General features: G+C 43.1%; 6 protein-coding genes across 6 annotated transcripts; 2 read left to right on the plus strand and 4 right to left on the minus strand.

Moving 5' to 3' along the window:
* BDB00DRAFT_783797 (uncharacterized protein) lies at window positions 1-542 on the minus strand (the record flags this gene model as incomplete). The annotated part of the gene is made up of 2 exons (XM_053120411.1): window positions 1-343; window positions 439-542. 2 exons carry the CDS (start codon window positions 540-542, stop codon window positions 1-3), a joined length of 447 nt encoding a protein of 148 aa, XP_052984942.1.
* Window positions 543-2,432: 1,890 nt separating this feature from the next.
* Window positions 2,433-3,329, plus strand: BDB00DRAFT_799087 (uncharacterized protein). Its single transcript, XM_053121663.1, is given in 4 exon segments — window positions 2,433-2,609; window positions 2,704-2,950; window positions 2,964-3,037; window positions 3,172-3,329. The coding sequence occupies 3 exon segments, from the start codon at window positions 2,805-2,807 to the stop codon at window positions 3,282-3,284; spliced, it is 333 nt and encodes a 110-aa protein (XP_052984943.1). The 5' UTR covers window positions 2,433-2,609; window positions 2,704-2,804; the 3' UTR covers window positions 3,285-3,329.
* Window positions 3,330-5,194: 1,865 nt separating this feature from the next.
* Window positions 5,195-6,032, minus strand: BDB00DRAFT_799094 (uncharacterized protein). The gene has a single exon (XM_053121664.1). It carries the CDS (start codon window positions 6,008-6,010, stop codon window positions 5,231-5,233), a length of 780 nt encoding a protein of 259 aa, XP_052984944.1. The 5' UTR covers window positions 6,011-6,032; the 3' UTR covers window positions 5,195-5,230.
* Window positions 6,033-7,447: 1,415 nt separating this feature from the next.
* BDB00DRAFT_799098 (G-protein beta subunit) lies at window positions 7,448-9,066 on the minus strand. Its single transcript, XM_053121665.1, has 4 exons — window positions 8,828-9,066; window positions 8,264-8,744; window positions 7,716-8,169; window positions 7,448-7,645 (listed from the first exon to the last, which is right to left on the minus strand). Exons 1-4 carry the CDS (start codon window positions 8,937-8,939, stop codon window positions 7,631-7,633), a joined length of 1,062 nt encoding a protein of 353 aa, XP_052984945.1. The 5' UTR covers window positions 8,940-9,066; the 3' UTR covers window positions 7,448-7,630.
* A 2,132-nt stretch (window positions 9,067-11,198) lies between these two features.
* On the plus strand, window positions 11,199-11,957 carry BDB00DRAFT_754448 (uncharacterized protein; the record flags this gene model as incomplete). Its single annotated transcript, XM_053118762.1, has 3 exons — window positions 11,199-11,334; window positions 11,441-11,611; window positions 11,704-11,957. 3 exons carry the CDS (start codon window positions 11,199-11,201, stop codon window positions 11,955-11,957), a joined length of 561 nt encoding a protein of 186 aa, XP_052984946.1.
* An 82-nt stretch (window positions 11,958-12,039) lies between these two features.
* On the minus strand, window positions 12,040-13,775 carry BDB00DRAFT_908205 (glucose-6-phosphate 1-dehydrogenase; the record flags this gene model as incomplete). Its single annotated transcript, XM_053128623.1, has 3 exons — window positions 12,040-12,830; window positions 12,956-13,157; window positions 13,257-13,775. The coding sequence occupies 3 exons, from the start codon at window positions 13,773-13,775 to the stop codon at window positions 12,040-12,042; spliced, it is 1,512 nt and encodes a 503-aa protein (XP_052984947.1).
* Window positions 13,776-14,040: the final 265 nt, after the last annotated feature.

Consider the following 14,040-nt stretch of genomic DNA (forward strand, 5'->3'; position numbering starts at 1 on the left):
TCAGTCATCTGTCATTACTACTGAACGAATTTTGCTGAAACGCTGCAGTTTCAGAGCCTGCAAGTATTTGGCGCGTACTTTCGTCTTTGGGGTATTAAATGTCAGGTATTTCACGTGGGGAGCAATATAGTGGGCTTCGTCAGGTAGTTCAGTGTCATCAACAGATAAAATCTTCCAGATATTGACATAATTGGTCTTTTGTTCACGCCACACTTTGACCCAGGTAGACGTGAGACCTTTGGTCTTTTTAGTAGCAATTCGATAATCCTGTTTGTGATCTCGGTTGGAAGTTTCTCCAAAGGATCGATTCGGATCTCGGTTTTTTGGGTAGCTTCCTCTTTGCCTGCTGTCAAACAACGTAGTTGCTGCTCGTCATCGGGCTTTGCCCTTTGCAGTGCGTCGTTGTGTGCAGCAATTGCTCGACGTTGATAACCGTACAGGAGTTTATAAGAGCTTTTCGCAAGTATCCCGCTGTTGACCCAGGCCGCATACTCGATCATCCATTTCGCATCGGCGAGAGCACGGGTTGAGTTTCCTTGCATGGCATGGGCATACGCAAGACTAACTTCCTCTTTTGTTTTCTGATGTGCCCGCTGCTGATACTACAAAGGGCCGGTTTCGCAACAATTGGACATGGTTCGTGCGTTCAATTTGTGTCAAACAGTTGCCTGGGTTACATATGCAAAACGGTTATGAGATCTTGAAACTCGATCATGTCAATGCAAAGACAAAGTAATCGCGAATCTATATGTAAACCTCTTTTTGAGATTGGCAGTTTTGAAGGAAACAAGAACATTGCGGGTGCTTCTAAGCACGATCAGGAAGAAAATGACTATTGCAACGTCAAGCGACACGTAAATACCTTCACAAGGAAAGAGATTGTAAATGAGTTTGAGCAGGACATAAAGTAAAAGAGCAGGTTTTTATTCATTGTAATAATAGAGTGAAGAAACATTTTATAAAAGACGGAAGTTATCGTTATGAAGATCAATTGGCGAAGAGTACAAATTTTGTTCAATGAAACACAATCAGTGGACAATAAAGACAAATAATAAGAACGCGATTTTACAAAGTGCCCTCAACAAGCAGTTCGCACAACCTGCAGGCTATACAAAAAGCATGAAGAAAGCAAGAAGAAACAGAAGAAGTATGTAAAAGGGGGAGGAAAAGAAAGCCACCAATGCCTCGGCCTGGGAGTCCCAGTCTCCCAATCATTTGGCTGGGTCAATCAACCACAAACCCAGCCATCATGGTACAAACGAGTGGGAACCATGACGTACACTACGTTTCGAGAGTCAAGTGCAAGCAATCGGTTGTGGATTGCCTGTGAGTGGGGAAGGGGGAAGGGAAGGACGGAAGGAAGATGGAAGGGTAGACGGAAGGGAAGGAAGGGAGGGAAGGACGGAAGGAAGATGGAAGGGTAGACGGAAGGGAAGAGGAAAGGGAAGAGGAAAGGGAAGGGGTGGGGGTAGGGGAAAGAATTGACTCTCGAAACACCCAAAAAAGAAAAAAAAAAATTGCTGCTGTTGTCGAATGCTGGAGGAGCTGCTTACTGGATACTCGGATGCTGGGAGCCGAACACTGAAGCTGGAAGTTGATTGCCGAGAGTCGATTGCCGAGCGTTGATTGCCGAGCGTCGAATGCCGAAGAGTTGATTGTCGAGAGTCGAATACCAGAGTGTCGAATGCCGAGCGTCGAATGCCGAGCGTCGATTGCCGAGAGACGTATGCCAGAGAGACGAATGCCAGAGAGTTGATCGCCAGACAGTCGATTGCCAGACAGTCGATTGCCGATAGTCGAGTCCTGAGAGTCGAACGCGATTTACGGTGGCACCTGGCTCCTCATGCGAGCCCCACCATGGCAGACCAGACCAGACCAGCAGACAAGGCATCCAACCGAAAGGACACTACCATATTTCTATGGCGAAAAACCGAAAAGGATTTCTCCGTCCTCTGATCTCGCCTGAAGACCGGTTGTGACCAACACCGTTGAACGCCAGACTAGACAGCCCAAGCAGGGACCGGTTGTAGGCAGCCAGGGGGACCACGGGAAAAAGGCTGAGACCAGGACCGACAGAGGCAAGACCAGGACCAAGGGAAGCGCCAAGGGAAGAGCCAGAGCCACGGGAAGAACCAGAGCAAGGGGAAGACCATAACCAAGGGAAGAGCCAAGGGAAAGACCAGAACCAAGGGAAGAGCCAAGAGAAAGACCAGGAGGATTTCAAGGGAGTGAAGGAAATAGAAAAATGAAGGAAAGAAAGAGTGAAGAGAAAAAAGGGAATGGCCTGAAAAATGTGGGCGTATTTACATTTTTTGAACTCAAACCCCTGTCTTAAAAAACACGTCACGTGACTTGTGATTCGTCATTCAAAAACATGTGAGAAAGCAAAGGGTAGGGAAGAAAAAAACATGTGCAGAAGAGACATGGTCAAGCGGTCAAGCGGTCAAGAAGAAGGCGTGTGTGATTTGCGTGTATTGATTGTCCTACGAAATATGTTTCACCGGTATCATGCAGGGCGTGTCCCGACAACGTCGCCGCTTGTTTTCCAATAGGAAGGTACGTGCACCCCGTCAAGCCAGAAGGTGCACATAGGTTTCAGCAACACATCCCTGAGGAAAAGTAAAAGACAAGTGCCAGGAATGGTTGAAATTGTGAGAAATATTTTATCAACAGAGATTAGTGGTACTGTGACAAGATGCTTACATAAGAAGAAGCCACATTACTTTCGTGCCGAACTGAAAAGACTGTCGCCTTTTTGTATACGAAAAGAAGTGTTCGAACTAAAGGATAGTTGCTTTGATGCGATGACTTTCAAAAGAATAATGCGCACTGTTATCATACCTTCCTCTTTCTCTTTGATTATGTCGTCTCTGAGGTCTGGCAGCAGTTGTAACAGCCATATCAAGGTACATGCTGTACGTATGTGCTTAGTATGGATTACAACTCATATGTACAGTCCAAAGCGTTGCCAAGCGGTCTTTTTACAACAACTGGGCAAAGCAAACCGACACAACGGTTGGACTAACTCTATCGACTCGTCTCAATCCTTAATAAAACACAAAGTACGCGTAAATTAGCAGACAACTACTCAAGACTCAATATGCCACGACACTTTACGACGGATCTACGACACTACGTTTCTCAATGATTTGACTTCCTCAAGTCAAGCAGCAACGACAGCAGCCCACAGAAGCAGCAGCATCAGAGAAGATGACAATGTCAAGTTTAAAAGAGATTACGCGATGGAAGTGCGTCAAACAACTTTCTGGGCAAAGCAGCTTTGAGTGCCGCGGCGAAGTTCTACTCTCCATGCTGCAAAACCGAATAACAATGGCAGATCTTTTGTTGCGTGCTAGATCTTCTGAAATAGGCTTGTCGGTCGTAACATTTTAACGGGTCACTGCAAGGCGAGAACTGTAGCGAGAGCTTGTAGTTTAAAAAGCGTTGTCCTGGCGAGCATAGTAACAACATGAAAACCAACGCCTGATGATGATGGTCAATGATAGGCGCCACGAAACTTGAATGGCGTACGCGGTGCATCACCTTTGCACGTAATACAGGGTCTATTATATATTACTCGCGTTCTGGACGAGAATTTTAAGTCGTTACATATGCGCAGATGCGAACTGGATTTATTTGCTGGAGAGATTTTGTGGTCATGACGCTATGAAAAGAACTGTCATTTGTTTTAGCCAGTGATAATCCACGTGTACAAGCAAGGCAGCACCATGGAGGATATCTCGACAACATTGTAGCAAATACACATAAGGCAACAGCCCATAAACAAGGTTTTTGCGAATGCAAGCACGATCAAAAAGCAGCAGGAGCGGTTAGGTTATTGAAGACAAGGGTAGATTTGTGAGTGAACGTTGGATCAGGCTTTACACTGTATACAGCAAAGCATCCGGTACTTTGAACATTCCGAGCTCATCATTGAATCCCCATTACCGTGCGCTACAGTATTCTTCGCATCCGTCAATGAAGAAGGTACAGTGGTTCCCCGTTAAATTTCACTCTCAATAAGATAAACACTTAGTTTTTTCAACTTTTTTACACCCCTTTAAGCGTATAACACTGCTTGAATCACGCTCATTTATGTCAACGCTTTATAAACCTCCTTTGAGGCCGAAATTGAACGGGGTACCACTGTAAGCCTGTACTACAAGCTGCTGTTCATGGCACTTCACTGCTGCTGCTACATATTATGTTTCATTTTCGCTGTACACCTTTTGTCCTGCTTCTCCTTTTGCCACTGCTTCTCCAGCACCGATTTGTTCCTTTACTTCTCTGCATCAAATACCTTTTTCCTCTACTCTCGTCGCTTCTGTCCTTGCTCTTTGATGCTATCCGCTGCTGCTTATCAATGGATTTGGTGGTCGGATATATTTTTCTTGTGAAGTTGTTCAATGGTATTTTACCTGAACCTCTTCCGCGATATTTTTAAACGTCTTCTGTTTCTTCGTTCATACTTTTGCGTAGTACCTGATTCGCACTGTTGCTTATTAAGTTCCCGCTAAGCGGATTCTTCCTTGCTTGTCTGTTTTGACGTGTTGTTTCGCCGTGACTCGGGCAGTGATTTTTTTGACAGATCTTGCCTACCTACTTATGTATCTCATCAAGATAGTTCTTCAGATCCAGGCCGAACACTTGGATTATGTGAGCTCGTTGGTCAAAGTCGGTACAGTGCCGGCTAGTGCAAAGATGTATGGGAGGATACATAAGAGTGCTCATCCTTTCCAACTTTGAGAGAATAAGCACTATCTTTTGCATGTAAGCATCACTGGGTATGCTCCATGTAGTGGTGTTTCATGGTACCAATATCACCAATATTATAGGACGGCGCAACCATTTTTCAAAGGAGCAAATGTTCAGTTTTTAGGCACAGAAATAGCCAAAAGACGAGTACTCGGTCCCAGAGAGAGGCATTTAGATTGTTCTGATACTTTTATTTTAGGGTGGACAGTTTGTAAATTCATCGTATATATCCATTGTTACCTCATCAATGGGTAGCCAGTTGTCCAATTCATATTGGAACTAAATGTAGCTGGTACGATTAATTAGACACTCTTAAGACGTCGATGCCATCGATACTTTTCTACAGTGCTCATAATCTCGCTAAAGCCAAATTTTTCGATCATATACAGTGTTGTACTGTAAATTAGCGAAAAGCCTTTTTCCAGACATTTGAAAGTTACTGCATTTATTGATATGTATCGTTTTTCATTGCTTGTTAATGAACCTTGGTAGCAGAATCATTCATGTGTGAAGACTTCTTTGTGTTATTTTCGGCAATATAATGAATAATAGATCCCACATCTTTATGAAACTCTTTAGCGATGATCCAATCGGATAAGCATCGCGGCACCCATCCACCTGGATCTGACCGTTGGATACACGTCCACTCGACTTCGCCATCTTGCAATTCGCGTACCCGTTCCCAAGCCTCGTAACATCCACGAACGTAATTACGCACTGGCCGCAAATTGGTTGGCTCAACAGGTTTTGACACGACAAAAAACTCACGTAATCCGTTCGTCTCGTCCTTTTGTTCACGTGTGGCGACTAATTCAATAAATTCACGACTTGAAGCCAGGGTTGCTTTGAACCCTAGCCAATATACGCCCGCAGCTCCTCCTGTTCCTGCTCCACCGCCAGCGGCTTGTTTTGGGGTATTCTTATTGTTATGTTGGGATGATAGGGCAAACAGTTCCTTGGCTTCCACCATAAGTTCGACGTACTTGGTTTCGTTGAGTGAATGGTTGACGAACAAGAGTTCGCGTAACTGATCGTAGGTGACTTCGGAATGTACACTGCTTCGTTGAAGAATCTTGTGGTCGTGGTCATTTTGGCGCGGCTTTTGCCTTACAGTCACACCACTAGTTTGTGAAGTGGTTGGCCACTGGTAAGATTCGTTGACACATTGCAATGCTTCACTGAATAAATCGTCAAAAAACTTGTCCAACTTTTGAGAGGGGGGATCGCGTAGGTAAGCTTCTTGAACACGTCTCATTATTTTGTTTATTGGTTTAATAATTTTGAAGAAAAGAAAAGAAAAGATTGGGGAATACTAGTAGCAATGATTTTTAGCAGGAATTTAGTGGTTACACACTGCTTCTTTCTCCCTCAAGTGCATACACATATGGGGTGCGCGTTATGCATAGTTTGAGAACTAGCTACAGTCTTTTCTTTGTTTTACCTTTTTGATTTAACGCAGAAGGCCATACAGTATTTCGAGTTTCTGGCGCTGCTTACTATCACTATCGTTCATCGCTAGAATACCACAATTGGGAGTATGTTTTGCCTTTGATGCTTTCAAAGTTCACCCATTAGGTTACACCTAAATCTATCCGCTATATGGTTTTCGGATATCGGCAGATCGATTCCGGTCCAATTACTGTAGGCAACCGATACTCATCTTCAAGGCAGTTATTCTACATCACAGAAAATAGTAATGGAAGTAAACGATACATGAGCCGTAGATATATATAGCTCAGTAATGTACCTTACGAAATCAAATTAGACGCGTCTCAAAGCACAAGCCTGCTTTAAAGGGAGATGGCTGCTCTGCTTGTATGGCTCCTCATCACCAAAGAAGTTGATCACAAAATTTCTTATAATTCGAAAGATGACATTGACTTTAGAACATACCCTACTTTTAAGCAAATGATTTACGTGCCCTTGTCCTAATTTGTATGGATTTCTTTCCCTATTAATTATATAACTCAGTTCTTAACTACACTGGACTTCCTGGACCAGAAATTATTATTCGATATACAGTGCGTTGGTTAGCGACACGAAAAGCGACACGAAAAGCGACGTTTAAAGGGGCTCTAAGTATTTTGAACATAGTCAAGCACTCTTTTCTAGCAAGCGAGATAGTAGTCAAGGAACATCAAAGAGCTCTCTAAAACACACAATCTAACAATTTATACAGCGAGAACTTAGAACGCGCAACAAAAAAAAAATCGAAAATCTATATCTAGTGGTGGATTGAGGCAGAGGGCTTGACGACGCTTGCTGACAGACGACTGGGATGACAATCTATAGAACTGGTTTTCACACAAGCGCTTAATAATAGTACAATCGCATGACAAGGCTATCTGATCAACTACGATAATGATGATGATATGCAAAAAAAAGGCATAAATGAGTGCCGCATACTGTATTGTGGAGGCAGAAGGTGCCAGTTTTTGTATCTAGTCAACATTATTATAATCCATTAACTTTCAACATGGTATTGAATCTCTGTGTGTGTATCGGCAGTACAAAATTATGTGAATATAGTGTAATAGTGGGTCACTAGTTTTTACATACATAGCACTGACATCCATTGAGTAACTTAACATCTGTCTAGTCCTTTCCCCATGTGTGATTATCATATGTCGTCTTCCGAAAAAAATTCTTTACAGTAGTCAAAATCAGCACAACGGAAGTTGTTTGTAACTAATAAAGGTTCGTAGATATGTAGTTTGATATATAGTTTAAACGAGATGATCCGAATAACGGAGTTTATGGTTTCAATAGATCGAGGAGAATATGGAATGATATAATACGATTAAAATTACAGTTGAAGTAGTAGTCGTCTACGTAGTTTGTAAGGAGAATACAATTGGTATTGTGTTGTCTTTGTTTAGAATCCCCAAAGCTATATGTAAAAGAACGTCGTTAATGAGAATGCTCATAGTTGTTGTACTGTGACATTTCCTTTCAATTACCTTTACGGAATGATCCCAGCTGCCAGTGCATAAAGCCATTCCATCCGCCGACACAGTAAGGCACGAGACACGATTCTCATGGCCATTTAAAGTACCAACGTGTTCATTACGCAGGGTATCCCATGCCTGGCACTTGAAATCATCGTAACCTGCAAACATGACACGGCCCGAATTTGAAAAAGCGATCGATGTGACACCACAGTAATTGTTTTCATCCGAGTAAACGTTTAACTCGCGATCCGCACGCAGATCAAACAAGCGACATGTTGCATCGTCTGAGCCGGTGCCAAAAGCGGCGCCATCAGGAAAGAAGTCAATGGCATTGATATCCGACTCGTGGCCTGTGAATGTCTGCATGCATTTCCTTCGTTTGTCTCGCACATCCCATACTTTAGCGGTATTGTCGCAAGCACCGGATACAAAAATGTGTGGATTATTCTTCAACACCGATAAGCTATATGATACATATACATGTCTGCTTTAGTCCATCCCCTCTCTGCCACTTTCATTTTCGTATAATCAACAAATACAGCAAACAAACACTCTACCACATAACATCACCAGAGTGTTCCTGAAATTCTTCTACTTTGACGCCAGCGTCAATATCCCATAGAGCACATGTCGTGTCACCGCTTGCAGTGACGATCTGTCGTTCGCTCAAGAATCGACAACAACTAAGGTATCCAGTATGGCCTGCCAACTGTCGTGCTGGTCGAGTCGGTCCGTCGCGCGTCTTCAAGTTGAATATAGAGCAAACATTATCCAATCCACCAGAAGCAACCAAATTGGACGAAGGAGAAAATGCCGTCGACATAACCCAAGAGGATTGCAATGGTATAGCGCATATTTTGTGTGTCGTATAAGCTTCCCATACAATCAGTTTGCCATCTTGTGATGCAGTGACAACCTGAGGTTGATCTTGGGCCCAATGCAATGCATAGACTTTGGCCAAATGACCTTTCAATGTACGTCGTACCCGGAGCACCAGACGTGGAAGAGGTTCGAGCGCTTTTCGTGCATTCTCTTGTACTTTAAAATTTCAATGGAAAGGATCAGCTTCCTTCTGTAGTTATCTGTATATTTGCAGGAGGAAAAGGTCTAGGTATATTTACAAGAGCCGTCTGCGAGTTGCTCCTTCCGTTTCTTGACAGCCTCCTTCAAGGTTTCAGCTTCGCGGCGAGCCGCAGCAATGCGATCGCCAAAGCTGTCCCTTTGATGATCCATTTAAGGCGACAAAGAAAAGGACGTAAAAGAATAAAGAGAAAAAGAACCCAAGGTTCGGTCCAGCGTCGCTGGCGGGAATAAGTTACATTATTGTTTTTCTCTGCTTTGTCGTGTAACTATGGTAAAACATCTTTCATTTTCAAGAGGACTTTGTTTTCTATCCTCTCCTAAATAATAGAAACCACGCCACTGCACGTGGTTTTCATTAAAGTTCTTCTGCAAGCAGTGAGGCTTTTAAAAAGACTACGACCGATGGTCAATTGAATAAAGGAAGCTCACAATACATCAAAGAATACATTGTATACGTGAGGCTTTATAACAACAGACACACACCGGGATGGCCGATGATCTATTTCTCTCTATAAAGTTGCGATAACTATGTATAACAGACAACGGTTATTGTATCACAACATATAATTTTAGCAATTAGTGATATTTAATGCTTGTTCAAAGCATATTTCTCACGCAACATTGACGGCGACCATATGTGTATACTGATGATACCTTGTTCTATTTACACGCTTTCGTAGAAACTTTCGTTACTTCATGGTGCTAAAATAGTCTTTTTTCTATTATTAATGTGTGTACTACCTAAGGAGCCATTAAAAGCATCTTTCGGTGCGTGTAACATAGCTTTCAAAAGTCACTGTCAAAATTGAAAGCATCCAGTACCTACCATGCATTTTTTAAAAGATGCATTGCTGCCGAACAAGTAGGTGCTGAATAGTGATGCATCTTGATCAAACCTGACTTAACTTCGTACCAAGAAGCAGCATGTTACTTTTTTCATCCGACAGCTCATGCAACCTTTTGTGGACTCCGATATTGAATCAATCAGCTAGAGATGCAGCTTAATAAGTCTAGAATGTTTATCATCATCGACGACATTACTCTTGTTCCGCTTTCATGTCATCTATTACAAAGAGTGTAGCTACTGAATCGAAACCACATATCACTCAAATTGTCTCTACTGCAACGCATAAAACCTCTATTAACTTACTATAAAAATCGATCAATATGATATCATATTCTTTCTAAACAGCTTGCACTGCTAGAAAACATGCACAGATACGCCCAATAGAGATTAAGTGACATTGGTACCATCGAAATATCACTATATCGAATATCACTATAACGAGCGGCCACTGTAGCATAAATGAAAATAACTGCTTGCATGAAACAACAGTGAATGTTTTGTTATCATTAGCCGGGATTCCATTGAGTTGAAGAAAAGAAAAGCATGCATTGGCTGTTTACATAAAGTAGTTACTCGCCATCAATAGTCATTATCCGAAAAGAATCATTTTTTGCATGAATCATTAGTCCAAGTAACCAGTGGAATACTGTTTTTGTCGTGCATAAACAGATCAACAATGTTGTTAAAGTAGTAAACAACATGCGAGGGCGCGAATACTTGATTTGATTTGTTAAACGAACGACGGATTCTTTTTTTATTTTTGATCACCCTGCGTATTAAAGCGTTCTGTACATACCTGTACAGGTTTTAGAAAAAATGGATTTCTTTCAATGACGGAATGGAGCATATAGCCGTAGCAATCGCTTTGATATATGTCTTTCTATTCTGTTACGTACACGAGAAACAGACGACAGCTGCTTCAAAGTTATGCAACATTGCAAACATGTATGATGATGATAAAGCAGAAGTGATGACATCTGTATACATAGCAGACAGGGGAAGCTGTTGCAAGGGGATTTTGGGGCGATAGCACCCGAGCGAATATGCACAACATTCCAAACAATGCTGCCTTCTATCAGTTTCACATGGAGTACCTTTTCTATAAACGGTGATCGTTTTTACACGCTGTATAAATATATTTTAAAAGAGGAGGGCTTCTCATTTACATACCTCGCTTTGCTGCACATCAACGATTCTTTTTTTCTTCCTCTTCCTCCTATTTTTCTCTCGCTTACTCATCCAATCTTTACTATATCTTTGTCATAAACTTTCATTTCACGCTTAATGAATACTCCCTCCCCACACACCCACGCAGAGAAAACATGACAAGCATCCTTCAAAAAGTACCACACTTATTGTTCGGTCGTGGATCGACCCCTAATACTACTACTACCACTATTACTACTCCTGCTAAAGAAGATGAGGATTTCTACGTTGACGACGTTGCATCTAGCGGCACCGCTTCACCTCCTCCTCCACCATACGAAAAGTCTGTAATGACAAAACGGGTTGCACCAGAAGTTAGTTTAGAACGAGAACAAGATACGACAGCGAGTCCAGCAATGATCAACTCAACCCTTGTTGGCCAGTCTATGACCCTAATCCAAATCGCCTCTGAAATGCAATCTTCGCGTCAAATGACAACAGCTCTAGATCTGTATATGGTTGCCTTGGACAAGATGATGGCAGCCTTGCCTTGTAAGTTTCTCCATCATACATGTATTGAAAGACTTCCACTCCAAATGCTATAGTATGAAGAGAAAAGCGGATATCCTGATATGGATCGACGTTTGTTATATTATAGTGGATACGAATCCAAGAGCAAAACGCTCGCTTCGGGATAAGCTCAAAGAAATCAAAGAAAGATACGATCTTGATCAGGTCGAAGATGATGCTGACATCAATAGCATATCAGAGAGTATCATCCATGCAGCGATAGCGTGCGCTGTGGCATTGAAAAAGAGTCCGATTCCTGGTGATTATCACAATTAGCAAAGAAGGGAAGAGAGGATATGGGGTATATGATATAGCATGCTTACATATCAATGATGTTGATGATGGCGATAGATGTTGTGACTTCTGCGATGAATTACGCAGTATTCAGTATTAACACAATTGACAAGATTCTCTGTGTTCGAGAACGAACTTGGCAGCTGGTGTCCTGCGGGGTGGCAAAGTTGACGCAAGTCGACCGACATTACCAGCTTCATCAGATGATCGCAGGTGCCGTGTACACCAGTGCTATGGCGATTTTCAAAGCAGGCGTTGCATACACGGAAACTCCAGGATATAGTGAGAAAAAGGATCATAAAGAGTTATAATGTCAAAAGGAAAAAGAAACAATGCTATCTTTTATATATTACATGTGTACAAACAAAATAAAATGTCCTCTTTGAAGCCTTTCTAAAGTCTGGGCGGTGGAGGTGCAGATTCGGATGTGGACGACAAGCTTTGAACAGGCCAGTCGTAGTTCTCATCAGAGCGGTCATAGCCATATCTGCGCACAAAGCCATCCAATTCCGCAGGACCTCTGGAACCATAGGGATAGGTCGTGATGGGGACCTTTGCGGTAGGGTTATCAATCGTGTGCAGCAGCGGGGTGAAAATCTTCCATGCCGCCTCCAGCTCGTCATCACGCACAAAGTTCGAATGATCAGCTCGAAGCACATCCAGTATAAGCGATTCATATGCATCTGGAATCTTCATGTTGCTATAGCGGCTGTCATAAGTCAGATCCAAATCACTCTGGATGGTCTGGTACGACAATCCGGGCTGTTTGTTGTTGAACTTGACATAGACGGCCTCGCCAGGCTGCACTCGCAACACTAGTTCGTTGCGCGGAGAGCCCTTGTACAAGCTGCCGGCAACATTTCGGAATTGAATGCGGACTTCAACTTTGGCGTCGTTTAGTGCCTTACCCGCCTTCATGATAAAGGGAACTCCTTCCCATCGCTCGTTTTGGATCCACAGGGTGAGAGCTGCAAATGTCGGGGTGCGGCTTTGCTTGTTTTTCAGAGTATCGTCCTCAAGATAACCAGGCTTGCCATTGGCGCCCACGTATTGACCCAGCAGGGCATCTTCCAGAACAATGGGTGGAATGCATTTCAAAACCTTGACTTTTTCGTCACGAATCGCCTCAGATTCGGTGGATATGGGTCGTTCCATGGCAATCAGGGACAGTACCTGGAGAAGATCTAAGCGTAATCTCCGGAGTTAGAATCACTCATAAAAATGAGGGGTTGGGACGCAGCCTCCCAGACCGGGAAATACTGGGTTTGAAGGGGACGTAAAGGAAAAAATCCTAAAAGCTGTAGCTTACGATTTTGCATAACGTCGCGAATGACACCAAATTCATCAAAGTAGCCACCACGGCCCTCGGTGCCAATCGTTTCCTTGAATGTGATTTGCACATTATCAATGTACTTGCGATCCCAGATCTGGTTGAAAAAGATATTGGCAAATCGCACCATCATGACGTTCTTGACCATTTCCTTGCCGAGATAATGATCGATACGATAGATCTAATAGCCATATCATGATCATCAGCATCTCCACTTCCTCTTTCTTCCTCGTATGTATATCTAGGGTTGTCAGATATTCTTTCTGGCGTGAGAATATACCTCATCTTCCTTGAACAATGCGCCCAATTCACGACCTAACTGATTCGAGCTTTGGGTATCCATGCCAAACGGCTTTTCGACGACCAACCGGGTCAAGCCGTCCTGGGCATATGCATTCTTCTTTAGCCCTTCAGCAACTGGCACAAACACGGAAGGAGGCAAAGCCATGTAAAAAACACGATGTTTTCGTCCAGAACCGAGCTGACGCTTTGCCTCGCTAGCACGGATACACTCATCCAATGCCTGCCATGATGCATCATCGTCGTACAGGCCCGATCGATAGCTCGTGATCTGCGTGAAGTCCTCCAACAGTTGCTTTGTTTCATCATCAGGAGCCTTGATATACTGTGTTACGCGAGCCAAGTAATCTTGGTGTGTCATCTTGGTACGTGCGTAGCCGATAATGTGTGTGTTTTCGGGTAAGAAACCATTACGGAACAGGCCGAATAGGGCTGGATAGGTCTTTTTCTTGGCTAAATCACCCGATGCACCGAGAACTACAGAGTGGGGTATATACATAATCATGGGAAAATCATGCTATATGTTAGAAAATACCCTTAAACAATTTATCTGTGCATCGTCTTTTACTCCATTCCGTCGCCATGGGCGGAATGGTGAAAAGTTTTCTCTCCAAAAGGCGGGGAGAGTAGAAGCAAAAGGACCCAGGGGGACCCGTTTCGACAGCCAGGGCAGTAACACTACGATGGCTAAGCTATCGCCATGATAACTTTGAAATACTTACCGACGATAGTTACTGAGCCCTGTAGCTCGGACGCAACCTGTT

Source organism: Zychaea mexicana (assembly GCF_025766255.1).
Source record: "Zychaea mexicana strain RSA 1403 chromosome Unknown BDB00scaffold_4, whole genome shotgun sequence".
Lineage (NCBI taxonomy): Eukaryota > Fungi > Mucoromycota > Mucoromycetes > Mucorales > Lichtheimiaceae > Zychaea > Zychaea mexicana.

Excerpts from the sequence above, each read along its gene's own strand:
- BDB00DRAFT_799087 (XM_053121663.1), top strand. The coding sequence starts at position 2,805 with ATGACTTTCAAAAGAATAATGCGCACTGTTATCATACCTTCCTCTTTC. Across the intron at positions 3,038-3,171 it reads TGGACTAACTCTATCGACTC|CAACGACAGCAGCCCACAGA; the intron begins GTCTCAATCCTT and ends CAAGTCAAGCAG.
- BDB00DRAFT_799094 (XM_053121664.1), bottom strand. The coding sequence starts at position 6,010 with ATGAGACGTGTTCAAGAAGCTTACCTACGCGATCCCCCCTCTCAAAAG.
- BDB00DRAFT_799098 (XM_053121665.1), bottom strand. The coding sequence starts at position 8,939 with ATGGATCATCAAAGGGACAGCTTTGGCGATCGCATTGCTGCGGCTCGC. Across the intron at positions 8,745-8,827 it reads GCAACTCGCAGACGGCTCTT|TACAAGAGAATGCACGAAAA; the intron begins GTAAATATACCT and ends GAAATTTTAAAG. Across the intron at positions 8,170-8,263 it reads CACTCTGGTGATGTTATGTG|CTTATCGGTGTTGAAGAATA; the intron begins GTAGAGTGTTTG and ends TGTATCATATAG.